General features: G+C 38.6%; 2 protein-coding genes and 1 long non-coding RNA gene across 8 annotated transcripts in view; 1 reads left to right on the plus strand and 2 right to left on the minus strand.

Annotated features, from left to right (window-relative positions):
- APOO (apolipoprotein O) overlaps window positions 1-15203 on the minus strand; it is a 32514-nt gene extending 17311 nt beyond the window's left edge. Inside the window, exons 1-6 of one of the 3 annotated variants that reach the window (XM_054224685.1) lie at window positions 15066-15203; window positions 9829-9939; window positions 7318-7437; window positions 4677-4731; window positions 3539-3634; window positions 621-712 (exon numbers count right to left, since the gene is read on the minus strand). In XM_054224685.1, coding sequence (XP_054080660.1) covers window positions 621-712; window positions 3539-3634; window positions 4677-4731; window positions 7318-7437; window positions 9829-9939; window positions 15066-15101 — 510 coding nt within the window. In that variant the 5' untranslated portion in view covers window positions 15102-15203. Of the gene's footprint in view, window positions 1-620; window positions 713-3538; window positions 3635-4676; window positions 4732-7317; window positions 7438-9828; window positions 9940-11754; window positions 11819-14836; window positions 14923-15065 lie in introns of those variants that run through there. The other 2 variants (XM_054224703.1, XM_054224695.1) reach the window with 2 other exon arrangements.
- LOC128919413 (uncharacterized) lies at window positions 15179-18433 on the plus strand. 2 transcript variants are annotated; one of them, XR_008469898.1, is made up of 3 exons: window positions 15179-15261; window positions 16778-16928; window positions 18374-18433. It is a non-coding gene; the product is annotated as an uncharacterized LOC128919413 (long non-coding RNA). The 2 variants fall into 2 exon arrangements; XR_008469899.1 differs by lacking the exon at window positions 18374-18433 and adding an exon at window positions 17658-17730.
- A 95-nt stretch (window positions 18434-18528) lies between these two features.
- KLHL15 (kelch like family member 15) overlaps window positions 18529-21221 on the minus strand; it is a 31817-nt gene continuing 29124 nt past the window's right edge. The window contains exons 5-7 of one of the 3 annotated variants that reach the window (XM_054224654.1): window positions 19261-19324; window positions 18870-18935; window positions 18529-18776 (exon numbers count right to left, since the gene is read on the minus strand). In XM_054224654.1, the coding sequence (XP_054080629.1) occupies window positions 18701-18776; window positions 18870-18935; window positions 19261-19324 (206 nt within the window). In that variant the 3' untranslated portion in view covers window positions 18529-18700. Of the gene's footprint in view, window positions 18936-19260; window positions 19325-21221 lie in introns of all 3 variants that reach the window. The other 2 variants (XM_054224645.1, XM_054224662.1) reach the window with 2 other exon arrangements.

Consider the following 21221-nt stretch of genomic DNA (forward strand, 5'->3'; position numbering starts at 1 on the left):
CTGCTATGAGGACAGGCTGAGAGAGTTGGGGTTCTTCACCCTGGAGAAGAGAAGGCTCCAGGGAGATCTTACAGCAGCCTTCCAGTACCTAAAGGGGGCCTACAGGAAGGATGGGGAGGGACTCTCTATCAGGGAGTGGAGTGACAGGACAAGAGGTAACCATTTTGAACTGGAAGAGGGTAGATTTAGATTGGATATGAGGAAGAAATTCTTTCCAGTGAGGGTGATGAGGCACTGGAACAGGTTGCCCAGGGAAGTTGTGGATGCCCCACCCTGGAAGTGTTCAAGGCCAGGCTGGATGGGGCTTTGAGCAGCCTGGTCTAGTGGGAGGTGTCCCTGCCCATGGCAGGGGGGTTGGAACTAGATGATCTTTAAGGTCCCTTCCAACCCAAACCATTCTAGGATTCTATGACGTTAGGGGAAAAAAAAAAGTCACTAAAAGAAACAAAATATCTGACTATCTTTCAGTCTAGACTGCATGTTCTTTGATAAAATAACTATCATTTTAAGTGCCAAGAACAATCACACAGCTTTTAAAAGTGGATTAACAGTTAATTTGAAGATAGGAGGCATTAATCAAAGTAAAATAAACTTCTCCAAAGAAAGGTATCATCACCGACCTTTGCAATAGCAACCGCTTGCTGAGGGTAATACATGGAGGCGCCAATACCCATGAGACCTGCAGGATACACTAACTTCTTTATTTTTGAGCCTGTTTCATAACAAAAAAAAGCAACAAAAAAAAAAAAACACAACACAAAAACATCGTTAGGCTATATGTTAACCAAGATAGCTGAATGTCCCTTTGACTTATAAAGGAAACTATTTTATTAAATACAGTTTTGCATATTTTCTGTTCAGTCCTACTGGTTTCTTAAGAAACATGATTACTCTGATCAGCAATTATTCTTTTAACCTTTTTAAGAGAATATTTCTATTAACATCTTTCCATAGTGAAAATTACCTTACAACTGTATTTACTGCAGTAATACATAATTTATTTCAGTACTGAATAGTGAAGTAAAAGACAGTTAAGAGATATTTAAAAGAATTATACCAACTGATAACTCTTTTCTAAGCTAAAAGGAAAAACTCAGGCAAAGAAACATTAGGATAGCATTCTTTTGACACATCAAGTGGAACAAGAGATGTTCCAGTGCAAAATTTGTAAGTTACTTTGACTGACAAATATTGATTCTTCCCCAACTGCTCTTATGAACAATTTTTCCTGATTCACTATAGCGATTTGCAAAGCATTTGAAAGTACTTACAATTATGCTATACGTCTATTGCTCCATCCCCAAGTAGTTTTTGAACATTTTAAACAATTTGAACTCTCTATTCAATTATACAAGTCTAAAATAATTTAACTGCCTGAAAAGTTCATCCTTGTATCACAGCTGGCCACGGGTTGTGTATCCTGGCTGGCCAGTGACAACATGTATCACTGAATCAGTTACAGGGCATGCTGCAGTTTATCCAGTCAGAAAGGAACACAGAAGGGAACAGGTAAAAGAGAAAAGCAAGCAGTACAGGAGAAAAAAGTTCACAGAACAGACGTACAGGAGTCAGGACGCAGTAGTTCCGTTCGTCATAGAACAGCCTGTTCTATGTGCAAAGCCACTTGTGCTTCTAATAAAGAAATAATGAATTTTGAAGAGGAAATGCATATTAGAAGTGTTTAGTATTTCCACTGACACGCTCATGATGAGATGAGAAGCTTAGCAGTAAACAAGAGACATTCATAAAGTGATGTCGCTAGTCTTGTGAAGAGGGAACCTGGTACCAATTAGCTCTAAGAAGGACCAGAAAAAGCAAGCTTCGTTGCATCTTTATAACCAGAGAAATTACACTTTTGTTGTCATTTCTGGGAACGGGGAAATCTTCCTCAGTGATAGCTTATCAGTGTGCCAACAATAACATTTTATGAATAAAAGTAATAGTTGAAGATATTAATGCCTTCTAGCAGGCTCCTATCTGCTGGAGATACTCATTAGAGGGAAGTTTAGGAATACTCCCATATCCTTTCCAGTACTGCTCAAGGTTAGAACAACTTATCTTCAACAGCATTTTAAACCAAGCTGGATGACTGTACAACAGCCACATGATTAAACTCTGAATACCGTACTTTCTACTTAATGGGCAGCTGCATCTTCAAGTGTTATGGTTAGACCTGGAAGATTTTATCTGTACCTTCCAAGAGGGCAATTTTTTCCAGTGAAACCAAGGAGGAAGGGCTAAAAAAAAGAAGAAATTTGATTCTAACTTTCTGCAGCATCAAAATTAAGGGGCACTTCCTTCTACAGTTTGAATACTGACTGTTATTTCCAGAAAGTGTTGTAAACTATAACCAGGCAAAATGTTTAAAAATTATGGCTCCCATCCTAAAAGATTCACAAATCAGACATTTGTATTATGAGGTATTTTTATTAAATTTAGGATTTTCTAATCTTTCAGATCCAGCCACAAGACTGCACACCCCACCCCGAATTCTAACAGTCATAAAGGCTGGAAACTGATCTCATACATACTCACAACACTCAATAAGAAGGAATTTGAATAGAAAGAACTTCAAATGAGTGAAGTTGGAGACCCTGATTTTCATTTTAAAAAATATACTAGAAAAAAAAAGCAAAGCACTGCTTTCATCATCTTCCCTGAAGAATTAAATATTTTGAGGAATGCATATATGTATGCATATATATTAACAGAATGCTTTCCATTTCTACACAGTCAAGCACACACTTCCAGTTTGTTCAACACATACAGGCCCCACACAAAGGCGTATTTTTATCCAAAGCAAGTCCCTACTAGTAATTAAATGCTAGAACTTTACAGTTCCATTACCTATAAGTTTTATTCTTGCATTACTTCATTTCACTGTATTAAGAATATCTCAATACAAACACAAAATACTTTTTCACAATTAACATGTCTTAAAATAACATTTATTTCTACGCAAGCCTAAACGTTTTAGTTCCTCCAACTAGTGTGATGAAATTAACTGTATCACATATCTATAACACAAAATGTGCATGTATTTATAGCACACCCAGAGCTCACAAGTACTTTTGCTGAATATCACCATCTACAGCACCTCTGTGCCTGGACACACAATACTTTGAAGGAACTTGAATATACACCTAATTGAACATGTATCATATTTCAGGAACCTCTGTATTTTACCAGAATCTATTCCTCCAAAGTTTTCTACACTGACATATATGATCAAAAAGTTAAGTAATTAAAAAGATTTTTAGGCTTAAAAAACCCCTTTCGTTTGCTATAATAAGCTAGAAATGGAAAAGATCAAAGACTAGATTCCAGTAACAAATGCAGTATTCATAAACAATAATTGATGGTTATTACATACCTTTTACATGAAGTTTCTTTATGATTGGAGGAACGTTGTAGAATTACGCTTGTACAGTTAAGTCGGATCTCATGCATCACAATTAAAAATTCGTATTCAAAAAACCCACAAATAAATTACTTATCCCAAATGATAACATAAGCAGTTCAAAAGGTTCCCACTTACCTCTAGCAAGAAACAATCCAACAATTCCAGCAAAACCTATCACACCAAGCCTTGGATAAAATCCAGCAGGGGGGTTTTGGAGAAATTCACATCCCTCTGAAAAGAAGTCAGAGCAAAGTGCTTTAATGTAATGTGAAAGTGTTTTTGTGATAAGGAATCATCAATACGTGCTGGCAATTGTTCGAAAACAAAGAATTATCAAAACACATTTAGCTATCATGCACATTTTAGATCTGCTGGCATAAAATTCAAAGCCTTTGAGATCTTCTCTAGTGACACATGAATGAAACTGAACATCGTATTGTATTTACCAATTTTCATAGAAGCTTCTGCCTTTGCTCCTGGGCCATCTGTTTTGTTTTGCTCTTTTGCATCTCCGTTATATCTTTTTGAAGATTAGTGATAAAAACCTTTGCAAAATGGATTCTTACATTTACACATTAACAAGAATTAGTTTCAGAAAAACACTGTACAAAAAACAAATCACAGAACAAAGGAAAGACACAGCATAAACAAAGCTCACTCCAAGATGGGAGTCCAATGGGGGAATGGAAAACTATGAAAAAACCTTTCGAACAAAGGAGTTCGAAAGACTGGGACTGTAAAATGTAAGGAAAAGAGGCACAGTATCTGAAATGCATGCTCAGTTCCGATGAGCCCAAGTATGAAAGGATGCTTCCAAAACCAAAAATAAATACAAATTATTTGGGATTAATTCAAAATTCTTAGGTGATTCAAGGAAATAAACCAAAATGAAAAGGCTAAACAATACAAACAGAAGACCTAACACTTGCGACAAGTAACAAACATTGCAGGAAGTTTCAGTTACTAGGTTGGGTTAAGTAAATACTACCAACTGGGAATAAACTGTGAGGCTTTTTTTCCTTCTTTTCCTGCATAACTGTCATTTTTAGGAACATTGGTTGACACAGATGCAGGTCTCAGATTTTAATTGTCTAGAAATGTAGTGTCACAATGACCTACAAAGGAAATTTAAACAGATATACAGTGCAAATAAAGTAGTCTTAAATGCATTAGACATTATATAGAGAGATGTTTAGTGGAATTCCCTTTTAACACAAAATACAGTACACTCCTGCATTTTAAATTGCTAGTTAAAAAAACTAAACTGATTTACCTCTACCATGCTCAACAGCTTTTTCTAATTTGGGCATAGCTTTGGCATAAAGATCCTAAAAAAAGAAAAAGAAAACAACTGTAAATAGATACCAAGGAAGTGAAATGTTAACTACAGATTGTAACCAACCTGACAAAGAAAAGAAAAAATAAAGAAAAAAAAAAAAAGCATTGGGTCCCTAAAATAACTTCTTTTTATTCCCACTTCCACGTTCATTTACAGGGCTATGCTTGCTCAATATTACATGTGGCATAACATACAGCTTTTTCTCAAAGTAGTCTCTGGACACAGATGAAATATAATACCTCGAAAGACAGAAGTCAATTTTAATATTTCACTGAGTTCCTGATCAGGTACCTGAAACTCAGGATTATCTCAGATTTCTCAGTGTACTTAGGTATCACAAAAATACTTGAGTTGATGCAAAGAAAGGAAATACAACACTGTAATAAACTCCTTCCTAGCACTTCACAGTGGTACACAACTCATTCTGCAAGGTGGTAAATTCCACTTTCCAAGAGACTATCTTAGGCTAACAAAACTACATTTTGAAGTGACTTGGAAAATGAAAAGCTCTAGATTTTCTTCTCAAACTGAAAATATGCAGGAAGTAATAGAATTCACACTGCCTTTAATCAAAGTAGGAAAAAAAAAAATCAGTAAGAGCAACCGTGCTAATTGTTACTATGCTAATAATCCTTCGGAGAGACAGCATAAGACTGTCTATCAATTAGGGAACAAATTCATAAACACGTATGCCCAAAGCTAAAGCAGAAAATGGTCTCGCAATACCACTTGAGCTGTACCTGTGCAGAAGTGAAAGCATTTGTTTAGGATACTGCATGGGGAATAATACCTTTAGAACTTCCATTTCCTCACTGTCAAGAGTGACTTAAAAAAAAAACTTGTCATGAAAAAGAAAGCGTTAGCACGTGACACACAACGTAACTCTAAATGGATGTCAGTCTTATTGAAAGCCTATGAAAAAAGAACGTGCTCTAAAGACCCCAGAGGCTAAGTCTGATCTTCTCTCACAGCTCACACATAACTGGCTCGTTTTTACATCTGTTTTGAACTGACTTTCCATTACAGTTAAGCAAGCAATTTTGAAGAAGTAAAATGGATATATAAACATAATCAATTATATTCTCATTATCCTGGGTTATGCTTTTAATTTTGAAGACAACTGAGACACCTAAAATGTTATTTTCTTTAACATAGCAGGGGGTGGGAGTGGTGCAAAACCAAAACTATCCCTGACTACAGTTAAGCAAGCAAGATGACCCCAAATCCATAAAGCTGACATGCCCGCTTCATAAAATGAGTCAGTAAACCACTGCCAGGAAATGGCTTGTTGTGTGCGAGCAGAAGAGCACATCTTATGTAAATGATCACCACACAGACAAAAATAAAACAAATAGGAAGACAACAGGCCAGTGAGACACAAAGCACTGTTCAAGGCTTACCTGCAGTCAGTCCTACTGGGCAACTAAACTCAAATTTCATTCTTGGATATGGTTACCACAGGCAACCAAGTAGAACCCACGCATTTAGGAGGTCAGAGCCCTAACTATACTGTGGAAAATCCCCCTTCTCCTTCAAAACAGGTCAGTACTCCTGATGGTGGCACTTTAGAAACACATCACTTGACTGAGTAACCCTGAGTGTTTCCAAAAAAATATTTTGGTACTGTTAAAGGTTAGTACCACAACGTAGAACTTTTAGGCACAAAGGACACCCTGATCTGAACAGCTTGGCTTTCTACAGAGAACTGGAAAACCAGCTTGCAGCTTAAGAAGGATTCACAACAGCCATAGCGCAAAGTAGAGAATCACCCAAAATTGCCAAGAGACAACCAGATGACAAGGATGCTCTTGCTTCAAAAGTAACCCTCAACATTTGCTGGGTCAGAAAAGAGCAAGACACACACCATATCCAACATCAATAATTTAGTCCTTGGTTACAGTGATCTTGGTTTTCCTCTATGCTCCAAAGACTATTACTGTGTTTAGTAACTGTTCAGTATAAATATACTACTTAATAAAATAAAAATGAAAGTTTTGGTGTAAGGTCTGTCTGCCAGGTTTGCCATTGAGAAGTGGCCTGGGATTTTCTCTCTTCTGGAAGGCCATGTTCCTTCCCCCAACAAAGTGCAGCAAATACCGATTTATTTTCTGCAACGTCACAGTTGCAGTGAGGACAACTCAGTGTCACTGGTCCAAAACACACTGCTTGATAATTTATGGCACACTCCTTGAGCATGGAAACTGCAAATTTAATCACTCTCCTGTCTTCCTCAGTCACAGGACAGTACCAAATCCAGATATGAAGATTATTTCAGGTAACAATTTAAAGCTTTAGTTAATTTCCTTTTAATTCTTTTGGACAGACAAAAGCGTGGAAAAGGAGGGGGTTACTTCATCCAATTAGTAGAAAGAAACAACTGGTTTTGTATGAGGACGGGGTAAATATTATGACAGGAACTGTGGAAAATTTTAAGTCATGCAGCATTTTGGAAAAATGTTTGTACAGCTACTAAATTTTATTTTGCTGCTATCTATTGATTCTGTGCCTAAAAACAAAACCCCAGTTCAACCCTTAGCACCGAACCACTACCAGATGTGATGTAAAACCATTATACCTGACACCAGGCTGTGTATGGCTCCATAACATGCCGTAAACGTGAAACCCCCTCTTCCAATTGGGTTTGTGGATCCTCCACATATTTAGTCTCACGAGCTGGAGAGGAGTAGAGCGACAGCTGTGAATATTAGCAAACAAGAGGTTAAAAACACAGCTGTAATTGTGTAAGTAGGTCTTCAGGGCATGAACGGTCTAACCAGAGAACACTTAACACTGTGCTTACTACATAAACAATGCATAATAAAAATTCAGGCACAGTTGTGAGACAACCATTATTAGCAAAGTTTAATTATATACTACAATGAAGATGACTTCTAATTGCTATACAATTCATCCATGGCTGCTATATGAGCCAAGTCACAGACTATAAATTAATATTAAACTAGTTTAATAAGAACACAAAATATAATTGTGAAAAATTTTTTCTGGTCTTAATCAGCACTTCTGGTTCCCAGTTAACATACTAAATGTCCTAGAACTCTGAAATCACAATCGATTATTTTCTATATTTGCACAAACCATCATTAAAGTGTCTAAGTAGCTTCTAATAAAGGTAACATCCAATACAAATTTGTCTGTTTGTTACTGTGCAGGAAAATAGTATGACATTCCAACGTTGCCGTCATTAACCACAACAGCAACTGACAGCATTAATAGCACCATGGGTCTGAGCAAATAGGAACTGTAACATCCACCTGAAGAACAATAGGCATCTTCATATAATAAATACTAAACCACAGTATTTAGGGTTTATCATCACAAGGTATTTATTACAATTACCTAAACATATTTAAAATTGTATCCCATTAAAAAAAAAAAAGAGATGACCAAAGTCTATACTGTTGAAGATGAACAGCAGTTTAGATCAAAACAAAACCTGTTAAAATTCCTAGCAGTTTATGCACTACACTGATGTCCAGTACAAAGAGCTTATATTTTATACCACATTTATACTACATTTAGTAGTTTATTATAAACTGATGTTTACATATATTAATGCATCAAAGTGTTGCTAGCCCACTTTTCAAGACAAGCTGGAAAACAACTGTATCTCTATCATAATAAAAAAAGCTGATAACCATAACGAAATATATAATGACATAGAATTTGCCAAATAATTCAATAACTCGTACAGATGGATTTCCCATAATACTTTGAAAGACAAGCATTTTAAGTCTCATTTCCCTAGGAAACCCGTTCATCTCTGGCAATCATAGTCACAATCAGTTTTAACTTTGATCCTGTTAGTCTACCTAACAGCCATGTCTGGCACAAGGACAAAAGACTCGGAGATAAGGAAATTCTCATACATTGTATGAGACTAGAGAGCTGACAGTAGAGATCCAAACTAACGTACACTGTGAATGGTAAGAAAGGCAGCCAAAACTCCACAGCTTGAACATTCCGCTTGGCTGGAGCTGATGGGCAAGCCAATTATTCAGCACATATGTAACTTCAAACTGCTGCCTCATTACTAACTCATGCCAGCGGTAGTGTAGGGCATGCAATGGCCCAAGCTAAGGTGACTTCACTGGGGGAAAGCCAGGAGACTTGCTTCAACTATCGATCCTCTCGTATGATGCAAGTGAACTGCCCATGCAGACACATCCAAAAGACTTAAGCATACACAAAAATAAGTTTCATTTAGTTTCGCTGCTCATGTAACAACACTTTCACTTGGGTTGAAGTACTTAAAATTTTTAAACATCTACAAACTCTCATGGATATAAAGCTGTATTTATTTATGAATTACAATTTATTTTTTCTTTTAATGTCAGAGACTGTTAAAAGCCTATGCAACGATGCTGGTAAGTCTACAGTTTGTCAGGAAGTTTTAAAGCTCTACTTGTGATATAACCAAGACATCTGTAACATCTTAGAACAACCATAAAGTAACAGCTTTTTATTATCACTACTTATTGTATTTGTTGTTGCTTTGGTCTGAATGCTGCAAACAATGGAAAACTCATAAAATTCTGCAGGCTACTGTATCAGACTCAAAGCATCAATAGATAAGAATTTTGCCTGTAAAAAAAGCGAATATTTTTAGAAATAAAAACTTTTTATTTGCTCTTCTACTGGAGAACATAAATGAAATTTTATTCGAATTTGCCAACAGTACTTGTAATAAAAAATACATGGTGTTACCTGGATAAAAAGCAAGGAAAATATTTCTGTGGATTTGAAACACGACCACAAGTAAATCTACAAAGATGAACAGGTAATTTCTGAATGAAGAACAGACGGCTTTAATGTAGGCAAAAGATCTTGCACACAAGCAAGCCTGATGCTGTTAAGCGGAGGGCATCAAATGCAATCCTTGGGTAAAAGAAGCAAAACTGTATATCAACATTTCTACTGCTGAAAATAGAGAAGCAAGTTTAAAGGCAAAAATAAAAAGGGTAAAGAGTGTACCTAAATGTTTCACACATCAAAATATAATGTCTTTCAGAATTCCATAGATACTTCCATACAGATAGATGAGCGCTTGGACTCTAACCATACTTACCTCCTCAATTTTCAGCAACTCCTTTTTGGAAGTCTCCTTCTCTGAAGAGGAAGCATAAACCTGGATAGAGAGCAAGCTCAGGCTAACAGGGGTGGCCCCCAGCCGAATTACCTAGAAACATTATAGGAAGAGCCGTAAATCATTAAATTCAAACAAAATGGCAACATATTTGAACACATCCATGTAGACAATGTTCATGTACCCCTATATGTTAATAAGTGATATATTAAGATGCTTAGAAGGTAGGAGAAAGGGGAGTCGGTGGCACACAATCTAATGCTCTCAGGCACTCACATGGTAACACCTAAATTATTCAGATGGCATTTAGAAAAGCCTAAGGCTAAAGGAGACAGTAGATATAAATGCTAATCTCATCAGTTTTCATCTCACAAAAAGATCTTCTGTTTTCTGTCACTTGAAACATAATTTTTGTCAACTTTCTTAAAATAGATATATTAGATTCATATTTTAAACAACTTTGTGAATGTCCGTAATACCTCAATTTTTCTGCACTCAGTACCAAAAAGTTCAGCATTTTATTTCTAGTTTTTGTCTGCATCTAGATCCATCTAGAAAAAAATGAGACCTACAGTTGAAAGTATCAGAAGATAATTGCTGCTTCCTAAGAATTTTAGGAATGGCTCCTACTTTTCTGTGAGAAATATGAGTTACAGTGCATTGTGACAGATACTTGACTGTTTTTGAATACTTCATATTCAATCCAGCCACACAATACAACCGCCATGAGTAATGTGAATATAATCCTTCCTATATTCAGGACCTACGCTAAATTGTATTTCTTAATAGGAGAGAATGTTTTAACTTAAAAAATGAGATAAAAATCTCAGCCGTGTAGCAAATCAAGAATGCACAGGAAGCATTTTCCAACAAATGCATATCTTCATTAACAGCAACGTTTCAATGGGACACCTTTCAAAGTCTCATATTTACGTCACTGCTCAGATAAATGTGCAGAGTTACAACAGCCCGTGGTTTGTTGTATCAGGTTACAGCGTGAGTGAATCTAACAGCCTGCGGCCACCAAACTGGAGAGGTTTGGCTCTGTTTGCGGCACCCATTCACAGAAGTCCTGCTGTTCACCTTGCCCTAGCTTTGGTGGCCGGATGCTTCCAGCGCGAGGCAATTCACCTCGCCAATTTGGGAAAAGATTAATTCCTGAAAAAGAAGCGGAGAGCTTTGTGGGGGGGTTAGTCAGTTGAACCCATCCATGAAACAGTCTGACAGGCACCAGAGGAACTGTGTGGCCAGGGAAGAGGGGGTGAAAAAGAAGAAGGCAGCAAGACCTCTTCCTTTTCAGAAATAGTAAGGGTACATTACATTGACCTAGCTGCTTGTGAAACTGAAGCCTTCGTCAAACCAGTAAATCCTTCATGCTGTTGTGATGATAACTGACCTAGTATCAGGACAATTACTCTGAAACTTTGTTTCTGCCCACTGCAGAACTGTTAGAAAACAGCTTTAACGTTATCCAGATTACATACTTATTGCAGACAGATCAGTATTTGCAGCTTAAATTTCTTCCGTTGCTTTTCAGATAGGATATTTATTAAATGTAACCAAGAGACTCCTCAAACTCAAAACTAGACTACATAGTTGTCAAACTTCCTAAAAACGTTCATTTACATGTAAAGAAACAGCACACAAGAACTAGGTCATAGGATTTCTTTTCGGAAAGACAAAAGGGATCCGATGGATCAAAACGTAGGGAAAAACTTGCTTAAAATGGAAGTTTTTCCTTATTTGTATTTATGGACTCGTCATTACAGCACTATAATGGAACACCAATGACCGGATCACCTGTTTCACAGCCAAGGAAAGACATGAACAATCTTTAACAATGTTTGCTTAAACAAAGACTCTTCACATACTTTCACTAGCCAAGATGAAAACATGAACGCCACTAACCATTAATAACTGTAGAATACATTTCCTCATTCTTTCCTTTTTTCACTGCAAAACTGTTCTGTCACTGAAAAGGCAAAAATCTGAAATGCATTTTCATTCTGAAAAATATGCTTTTAGTAAAATATTACTTCTTGTGATTTTTTGAACATTTAAAAGAATGAAACACACATCCAGAAAAGACATCAAGACATTCATGACTCCATTCACTTCCTCAAAGCAGTTTCAAATTTATTTCAACTACAGCTACCAGTTACCTGAACAGCCATATTCAGTACAAATATGTCATGTGAAACTAAATTTCAAACCAATCTGAAACTACAGACAACTTTGGCAGGGCAACTACCAAATCAATGGCATATATTAGACTCAAAAGAAGTTAACAGCAGAGGAGGTTCTTGAAATAAGCCTTGAAAAACACAGCTTCAGAGAGAGGCACTCAGAGACAAGTGTCTAAAACTTAATTTCTGAATATGGCAAAAGTTTGTTACATGAATACATATACAGAGTTTTTACAACTCCTATTTAACATTTCTACAAGCGTCCCCTGCAGTAAAAACAAAACAAAACAAACAAAAAAAACCAAAAAACCAAGAGCAACATAAAAAATTAAAGTATAATTCATTATTGATAACCTCTGTTTAGGAAAAAAAAATCCAGTCTGTTGTGCTAAACAACAGGTTTGGTTTTTTGTTGCTATTAAACACCACTTATATTGTTTGAAAATTATCTGTCACCAGCAGAAACAGTAAATCCAAATCCTTTAAATATTTGAGATTTGTATATCAAGATGCACGCAAACAGCAGAGCATAAGAACATAACCACCTTAGTTTCACAAACAAATATAAGTCATGACAGAACCACTTACACTGGAAACACCATATTATCAAAATACTTAAGTGCAGACATTTTCCAAAGGTTTCATATTTACATTTTAAACAAAACACAATTAACTAGTAAAAGTGCAAGAAGAATCTCTCCTTAAATGCACTGTTCAAGCTATACCGCAATGGCCTTCTACATCAACCAAGTTTATGGAACAGATACAACCAGTACTAGAGTACTGTATATACACACACAAACACAAAAGGTTTATTTGGTAGCATGAAAGAGTAAACATTCTACTTTCTGTTTCCAAAATTCACTTTAGGATCTAATTTCTTAATTTCATATTAACCATGCATTACTAAACCAATTGGTTGGTTTAGTAATGGATTTTGATTGAGCTGTGCCTTCAGTTTGCCTGTCTGACAGCTATTCGGTTGATACCAAAAAAGCAGAGCTGACATTCTTCTCTCTAGGCAATGCTCTGCGTTTACTTTAAGTAAAAAAAGGTATTAAGTTTATTCCTTTCTCTAGCTGAAGAACTCAACTTTATCTGCAGACACAAGATCACTCATACGCAAATTCCATCTGAGAGTTGGAGGGAAAAAGACTACCACATTTCACCTTCCATTGTCTTGCTTTACTGTCTTTCACAAAGTTCTTAACTAAAAAAAAATACCTCTGGGAAGAATAAATCCCATATTAGTTCTCAATGCAAATGGGGGGAAAGAGCTAAAGATTAACTAGAACTTTTGTCTTTTTTTCCTCTTGTGATTTCTCAGTTCACTTGTTACTGTTATTGTCAGCGTGTCAAAACTGGAGAAAGGAAGAATAAAAAGTCTTAATCATTCTTTTCTGAAGGCTGGTATTTGCTCTCATGTATGAAGTTACTTTACTTTTCTCTTCTTTTTCCATTCTTCCCCCTATCTCTCAACCCCAACAAAAAAAAAACAAACCCAAAAAACAAACTCAAGCACTCCTGCTCCCTGAAGCACGGATACCAGGGACAAGAAGCCACCTTCCCCTTTCAGTCTTAGGGGCAAAAAAATTAGGATGGCCTGAAGCACTGGAATCTGCCTAACCTCAATGGTTGTATAAAAGTAGTAATATTATGCATAGTACCTCAACCCACGAGTTCACATATAACCCCTTTAATAACAATTCACTATCACGCATTTCTCAATGACTCCGAGATAAAATCCTTACATAAGAATTCCAGCAATTGCTCCAATACTAAAGTACAAAAAAAATGCAGTTGCAGCAAGAGTAAAGCAAGCATAGGTTGCTCACCATATCAGTATACTGATATATATTGATATATTATCAATATCCAACAAACAATAAAGATACAAAAGAGAATGAAATTCAAAAATCAAGTGTCACCAGGTTTCAAAAAAAACTCCAGCTCCTTGAGTAGTCATGACAACAATTTGATTGAAACATACAACTTGCTTTTTAGCCTGAAGGTACACGGGGCTATTCTTATCAGAGGCAAAGAGTTTTGAGCCAATTATCCAATTTAAGCCCAGATCACCGCCCTCACTCCTTTTCACAGATGTCGCTGACAACCTATGCGCGATAAGGGGAAAGCTCCGAGACGAGGACAGTCACAACTGTACGGATACAAACGCTGTATGAACGCTCACTCACAGCCCCATGCTGCTGTGTCTAAGAAGTAATTTTAAATAACGAACGTGCTGTTTGTGTGGAGTTTTTGTGCAACACGGATAGCGCACGTGATTTTGAAATATTAAAATGAGAGCTTACACAGCTGCAACAGGAGTAAAAGTAACGGCTTGTGAGATATACCCCGGGTACAGCTGCCACCAAATGCAGATTTTGTGAAAATATCCTGGGTATGGCTGCCACCAGCTAATAGAGATTTTGAACAGTTTTAGTTCGAAGTGGGGGGGGGGAGAAAATAAAAAAATCATTCGCTGGTAACAACACCAGGGGCTACCGCCTCTACTCAACCAAGTAACTAAAACCGGCCGTAAAAGGGGGAAGCGGGAGAAACGGGGGCCCTCCCGGCCCGGAGCACCCGCCTACAGGCCGCCTCAGCGCCGGGCCCCTCCGGCCGCGCTCCGGGGCCGCCCCCTGCCGGCCTCTCCGGACAGGGCCGCCCTCAACACCGACGACCCGGCGGCACCGCGGCCACCCCCGCCGCCTCGACGGGAGCGGAGGGCGGCGGAAAGGGCGGACGGACAGGCGGGGGAAGGAGAAGGGGGAGCGAAACGACAACGGCGGCGGTCTCCTCACCTTCAACATGGCGGCGCCGAGCGGGCGGGAAGCAACGGCGGCGGCGTCGCGGCGCTCTGACGTCAGGAAGGCCCGCCCGCCGGTAACCTAGCAACGCCGGAAGCCCCGCCCCTGCCGGCGCCGGCTCCTCTTATTTTGCTACTTTTTTCACTTCCTAACTTGGGGGGGGGGAAAAGGTTGAACATATTTTTGTATGTAACAACACTGTTTGATCTGGAGTGAAACTTACCTTGTGCTTTTGCTCGTCATACTTAAGGCGGGTCATTGTTCAGCGTTTGTCGGAGCTGCCGGTGCGGCAGCCGTGGGGCCTGAAGCGCTGCCCTCAGGAAGCGCACTGAATGCTCGGGACAGAGGCCGCCGCGGAGCTCCCTGCGCTCTCCCGCTGACCTGCCTCTAACTGCGGCGGAGGCGTTACTGCATCTGGGGTATAAGCGGCACTTGGCATTTCGGCGCGTGCTGTCGCATCGGCTTTGTTGTCACGTTCTGGCAGCATCCGGAATACACTCGGTGCTTTCCAAATAAAGATCCTATATGCTAAGACAGGGGACAGGTAGAAAAGAGAAACGTATCACGCAAAAAAAAACCCCAGTGCAATCCAGCTTGTCGCTGCAGCCCTCAGTAGCTCTAGTTCCACGTTTTTCAACTACTCCTTTCCAGCACCGATGAGCGCTTCTGTTACCAAGTTGATACCACCGACAGAGATCTGCGTGCTGTAGCCATCGTCTTCTAAAGCACAGATACGTGCTATTAATAGCAGCGAGAACACACATCCCTTTTTGAGGCTCTTAAGTACCCATCACAACAAAGTCCGACTCCTCTCAAAATTCAAATGCGTCTCGGATTTCATTTGAGCTGGACACATTTTGGAAGTTAACGGAGGCTAACAGGTGAATGGTCTTGCATCTGTTGCCAGTCTCTTTAGGTATTTAGAGCATCAAATCTTTTTACCTTAAAAATTATTTTCAAAGTAAGCCTTAATATTTTAGCAAGATGATGTGAATATCATCCCCTCATTTGCCTATAAATGTATTGACTTCGGTATCTTCATAAGTATGTATGTTAAATGTAGTACCTTATTTACCTGAATGACAGTTTCTAGGTTTACCAAATAATTTCCAATTAAAGGCACACATAGTCTTCTTTTGCTGTGCTGCCTCTTTAATAATTAACAGTGACATCCTGAGCTTGCTTTGTTATTTATAACTGACTTTTAGGATGATCATTTTTGAAGGGGTTTTAATTTCTATTTTACATTCCACCAGGGCACATGATGTAGCTCTCCCATGAATAAGAAGCAGAATGCATTATATGCTTACTATGTATACATATACCATTACGTGACTATTACAGTCTATTGCTGAAAGTGTTCTTGTGTCCTCCTCTTTGCTTCTAAAAAATTGCATTTTAATGTTTCTAACAGCAACACTTGTAAGAGTGAGAGGAGTTGCACGGGACTTGCCACTCACACACACAGAGACCAGCTGGAGAGTGCAGCACGTACCGCTGCACGCTGTGCAACACCTTGCATGATACAAGTTACTGAGAAACAGGCAAAGATTTGTGTACTTGAGCAGCAAGGCCTATACTTACGTTGTTACTTAATGCTCAGTTTAAACTGTGGCTTGCCTCCCCATTAAGCCCCTAGGCTGGGGCTTGAAGCCTTACAGGATGCCAGGGACCGTTCTGCAGGGGTTTGTTGTGCAGCTGGAGCAAGAAGGGAGACAGAGCCAAGCATCACATGAAGAATCACCCAGGTTTCTTCTTCACTGATGCTGCCACCATCATTTGATGCAATAGGAGAAGAGCCTCAGGGAAAACCTTTATTATTCTGTTTCTAGAGGGCAGAATTTGGGTTTATGGCTTTATTTGTTCAGTCTTAGAGTAATATCCTTTTTGAGAGGAAAAGCATGTATTTGTTTTTTAAATATTTTTATTTTCTAGATGTTTATTTCCATGCAACTCATCAGTCATCTCTTCATTTCACTCTTACCGGCACACTGCAGTGTCCACGCAGCCAATGTGTTGCACTTCTCAAACTCAACGGAAGCTAGCAAAAATGAAGAGGGCGTGTTTGATTGAGAGAGAATGAGAGGTATGAGGCAAAACTAGAAGCAAGATGCCCCTTTCTGGACATAATCCTGTGTTTCTGTGGAGAGTATTCACTAGCCAGAAAGTCCTATGACAGCTCCTTGCTTTTTGGTACCATGGCATTTGTTCAGTCTGGTTTTGGCACCGTTCCGTTCCTTTGCGCCTCATCCATCAAAAACCATCATGTCTGGTACCTTCAACTGCTGCTTCCACTCTGGGAACATTTTCCACAAAGGAGTAACACCCAACCTTACACATGCTTAATCCTGAAGTGCACTTAGGAAATCCTAAGACATTTGTCACGGTTTCTTTCACAATCACTAATTAAAACTGTCATCTAGATCGTTTCCCCCAGTGATGACTGGCACCCTTATAGCTTTACCAGATGTTATCACCTTCTACTTCTTCTAACGTGAAGTCATTTATAGTTATGCCCTATGGAGGGGGGCTATGGCTGGCATAGTTGCAGCTTGTGGTGTAGGAAGGGAAGGGGCAGAGGGTAGTGGTGCACAGAATGACATTGTCTTACTTTTAACTGTTTCTGTCTAGCACAGAATTTGAAACTACCTCTTCAGTCTTGCAAATTAGTACAATATGGTGCTGGCACAGGTAAAAACAACGGTTTGGCTCGCTTTGCCGGTTTCACAGATGAGAAAAACGTCACATTTCTTAAGTGTGAGTTAATAGGTTCTTACTCCTGTTTGTGTGTGTACAAATTCATGGTATTATACAGGTACAGAAACTGGATGTTACAAATAGAAACGACTTTGTTGAACATCAAGGAATGGTAATTTCACAAATTGAAAAGCCTGAGGTTCAATCCATTGTTACAGAAGAACGGGGACATGAAGCAGGTTAATTGCATGCCTGGTCCTAGGCATTATCTCTGGAGGATACTGGAAGATTCCCATCCACAGCAGATGCATAAATCTTCAGAAGTTAAGGCACTGGGAAATTGCTAACCCTTCTAGTCACTTTAATGCATTCTGCCTTGCTTTGAACAAGGCTGCAAATCTGAAAGCACGGCTTCCTACACCGGTTTGACAAGTTTAGCAAAACATACATTCTTGTAATTAACTTTTACCATGGGAAAAATAAAAATCTCTGCACTGCAAAGGAAGGACAAAACTAAAACTGAGCAGCTGTGATTGTTTTGTAAGGTTCATAACTTCTGCAAAGTACAGCTCGTTAAATACTTGGGTGTTAACAATTTTGTACTGAGATTTCTTTGGTTGGAGTATTTAGTTCAACTAACTTATGTAGAGGTCAGCCTCACTCCCCTTGTTTTCAGAGAACCGTACTGAGCCAAAATCCAGCTCTTTCAGAAATCAGCTAAACCGCTCCCAATAAGGTTGTTAATTGGATCAGCTCCCAACTTAAAGACCATGAAAAGTCACTAAATTAAAAGCTACAGATTAGTTCATTATCATCACCTGGTTTTTTTTTCAGACTACGTAATTCTTTTTAGCGTTTTGGATAATCTGTCAGGAGAAACAGTGAAGAAAAAAACCCTATTATTTGTCAGTAATCCTTCCTGATTGCAATAAATGAACTGAAAATCAGAAGAAACTAAAAAAAAAAAAAAAAGGTTTTGTATTCTGAAATGTCTTCTAAAACTTTAATTTCTGATGTTTTGGTTTTCATTATAAGAAGTTAAAATAAGTTCTTAGTACCAAGTTGCCACCTGCGTTAGAGAAAAAAATCCCAGAACTACCTGTAAGAGCCAGAGGAAGGAGTGAGAGCATGTGTTGCACAAGACAAATCCCATGGAACATTTCACAGCCAGCCAAGGACACCTAAGTGACCAGGATTCCATCCTGGAAATGAATTAACCAATGGAGCTTTCCGAGAGCTGCAAGAAGACAGCAGAGCAATTTCTTGCTTTCCAGGAATCAAAATGAAGGCCATCACTACACCTACACAGAGGAGAGTGCTTAGGCCATACCGTTGCATTGGCACTGGTGTCACCATCACGAGCACAGTCCCATGCATTTTGTACGACTTCGGCAATCTGGGAAGGCAAACAAAAGAGGAATACACTGACCATCTTGGAATTTCTCCCCTGAGACTATGGAAATTAAACATGTGGGGAATACTTGCTTTCAGTTAGCATTGTGCAATTCTTTTGACGAAGAAGGGATGGTAAAGTCAGAAAGTCTCATCAGTGGTACTCAAATACATATAAACAGCCCCACAACGCGCACAACTCACCACAGGAGATAAAGATTCTCACACAGAAAAAGAATTTTATGGTTGGTGTAACTCAAACTTGTGAGATGAGCCACATGACAAAAAAAAAAAAAAAAAAAGCAGACAAACCAATGCTTAGAACATACCTGAGGATATACTGAAATGGGTGTGGGAAAGGAGGCTGCCTGTTTAGGCCGAAGACGCATCTGTCTGGTAAAATTAAACAGTCCAATAAAAGGGTTAACCATTAAAGGCATCTATCTCATTAGAAAACAAATATTTTTTTTTAGCACCACTTATTGAGCAACATTTATCCAGAATACAGGAGAACTGCTACCAAGGGTGACATCAGCAGGAGACATATTTGACAAACGTGGCACAAAGAATATTTTTTTAGTTCCTCAAGTACTATGTATCAATCTAGAAGGCTCAGCACGTGGTGCTTAATGCTGCCATTCATTCCAATGGATAGATGACTGAAGAGACACTGGGTACTTAAACAGAGATCATGATGAGGTTTACTTTTTTTACCTGTAAACATCGCCAAAAGCACCTGTCAGTGCCACTAAAGCATCAAATGTAAAAGTAGAAAGTGTTAATGAAAGCAAGAACTTAAAGCTGTCTTTTCACATATTCCCTACACTCTCACACTCTCCCTTGAAAGAACGAAAGTTTTGCGCATGCCAAGAAAGCTATCCTGGACAAGAAGGCACTCGGATTAAAAGAAGAGATCAAAACATCAGCAAGACTTGACAGGCTAAAGGCCAGGTGGGGGATCACGTTGTCAATGAGTATGTTATGGACTCAAAAGGTACAGAATACAGAATCCGTTCAACACCCAGAGCAACAGTTTCCCTTTCCATATTATGAAGCTGATGGAATAAGAAAAGAAAAGAAAACCACCACAAACCCACAACCGCAACCCCCCAATCTGTAACAAAGGGGGAATATCAGTTGAAATTAAGAATTTCAAGTCAACAAGGGTGGATAACTTACACCAAAGAATCTGGAAGGAACTAACGGGAAAAAAAAAAACCCAACTTTGCCAAACTAATACTAATTTCATATCACAGAAAACAAGTGAACACAGATGACTGAACTACTGCTGAAAAATAAGGCCACAAATTCCAAAGAAGTGAAGAATTTGGTATGAGCAACTATGAACCAGTTAAAAATGTAAGAGCTCTCCTTAGTGAAATAATGGAACCATTATTTGAGATTCCTAATCAACTACAGGGTTGCTAACAAGTAATTCAAGTCAGCCAGCGTAGCATTGTGCATGAAAGGTATTGCCAAAAAACACACCCTGGCTCACAGAGAAGGGAAATTAAAAAGGTGAACAAAAATAATTGTAAATAACATTTACAGTGTGAAGAGATTGCTGTCATCTTCACTTCCACTGTATCAGTCTAATACATTTGGTATCCTTTTGAGCCAAAAAATGGAGACACATCTCAATTAAAAGAGGCCCTTCCTCCCATGACTCATCCCACTGGGATCAGCACAAATTCAGCCACAGCATTCTCCCATTAAACAGTACTATTTAGTGTAGGATGAAGTCAAGTTACCAAAGGAGGAGGGGGGAAAAAGGTTACTTCATGCAAATAAAGTTTTAAGTCATTCCAAGCATTAAAATAAAATTAAAATGCTACTTTAGAACTCAAAAAAAAAAAAGAGAACAGTTATTTTCAAACATTCTTGATAGTAGATTTTTAAACTGAGGGCTTTGACCTGACAGCAAAAGAGTTGCCGAAAAATAGAGGCAAAGGAAAAAAGTGTGGCAAGGGATTGACAAAAAAGGCTTTCATCAGACTGCTTGGGAAAATAAGATCATAATCTCCTGTTTTACCTCCCCCCCTGGCCCTTGGTATTGAATGTTGTTCTAATCTGACACTTTTAATCCTGAAGTGAAGGTTCCCCTTCCTGTTATGGGAAACGTTAAGCAGTACGACTTGGACTTCTGGCACTTCAAGTTCCAAATGTGCAATGAACACGTGTTGTCTCAATTTCATGTATTTGCTAGCAGGGAACAGTCTCATTTCTTGGCTGCCGACTAACCCCAAAGGCTGGCTTCAGTTTTCAGTCATATAGTTTAAATTTATGCCTT

This window comes from Rissa tridactyla, chromosome 1 (genome assembly GCF_028500815.1).
Source record: "Rissa tridactyla isolate bRisTri1 chromosome 1, bRisTri1.patW.cur.20221130, whole genome shotgun sequence".
Lineage (NCBI taxonomy): Eukaryota > Metazoa > Chordata > Aves > Charadriiformes > Laridae > Rissa > Rissa tridactyla.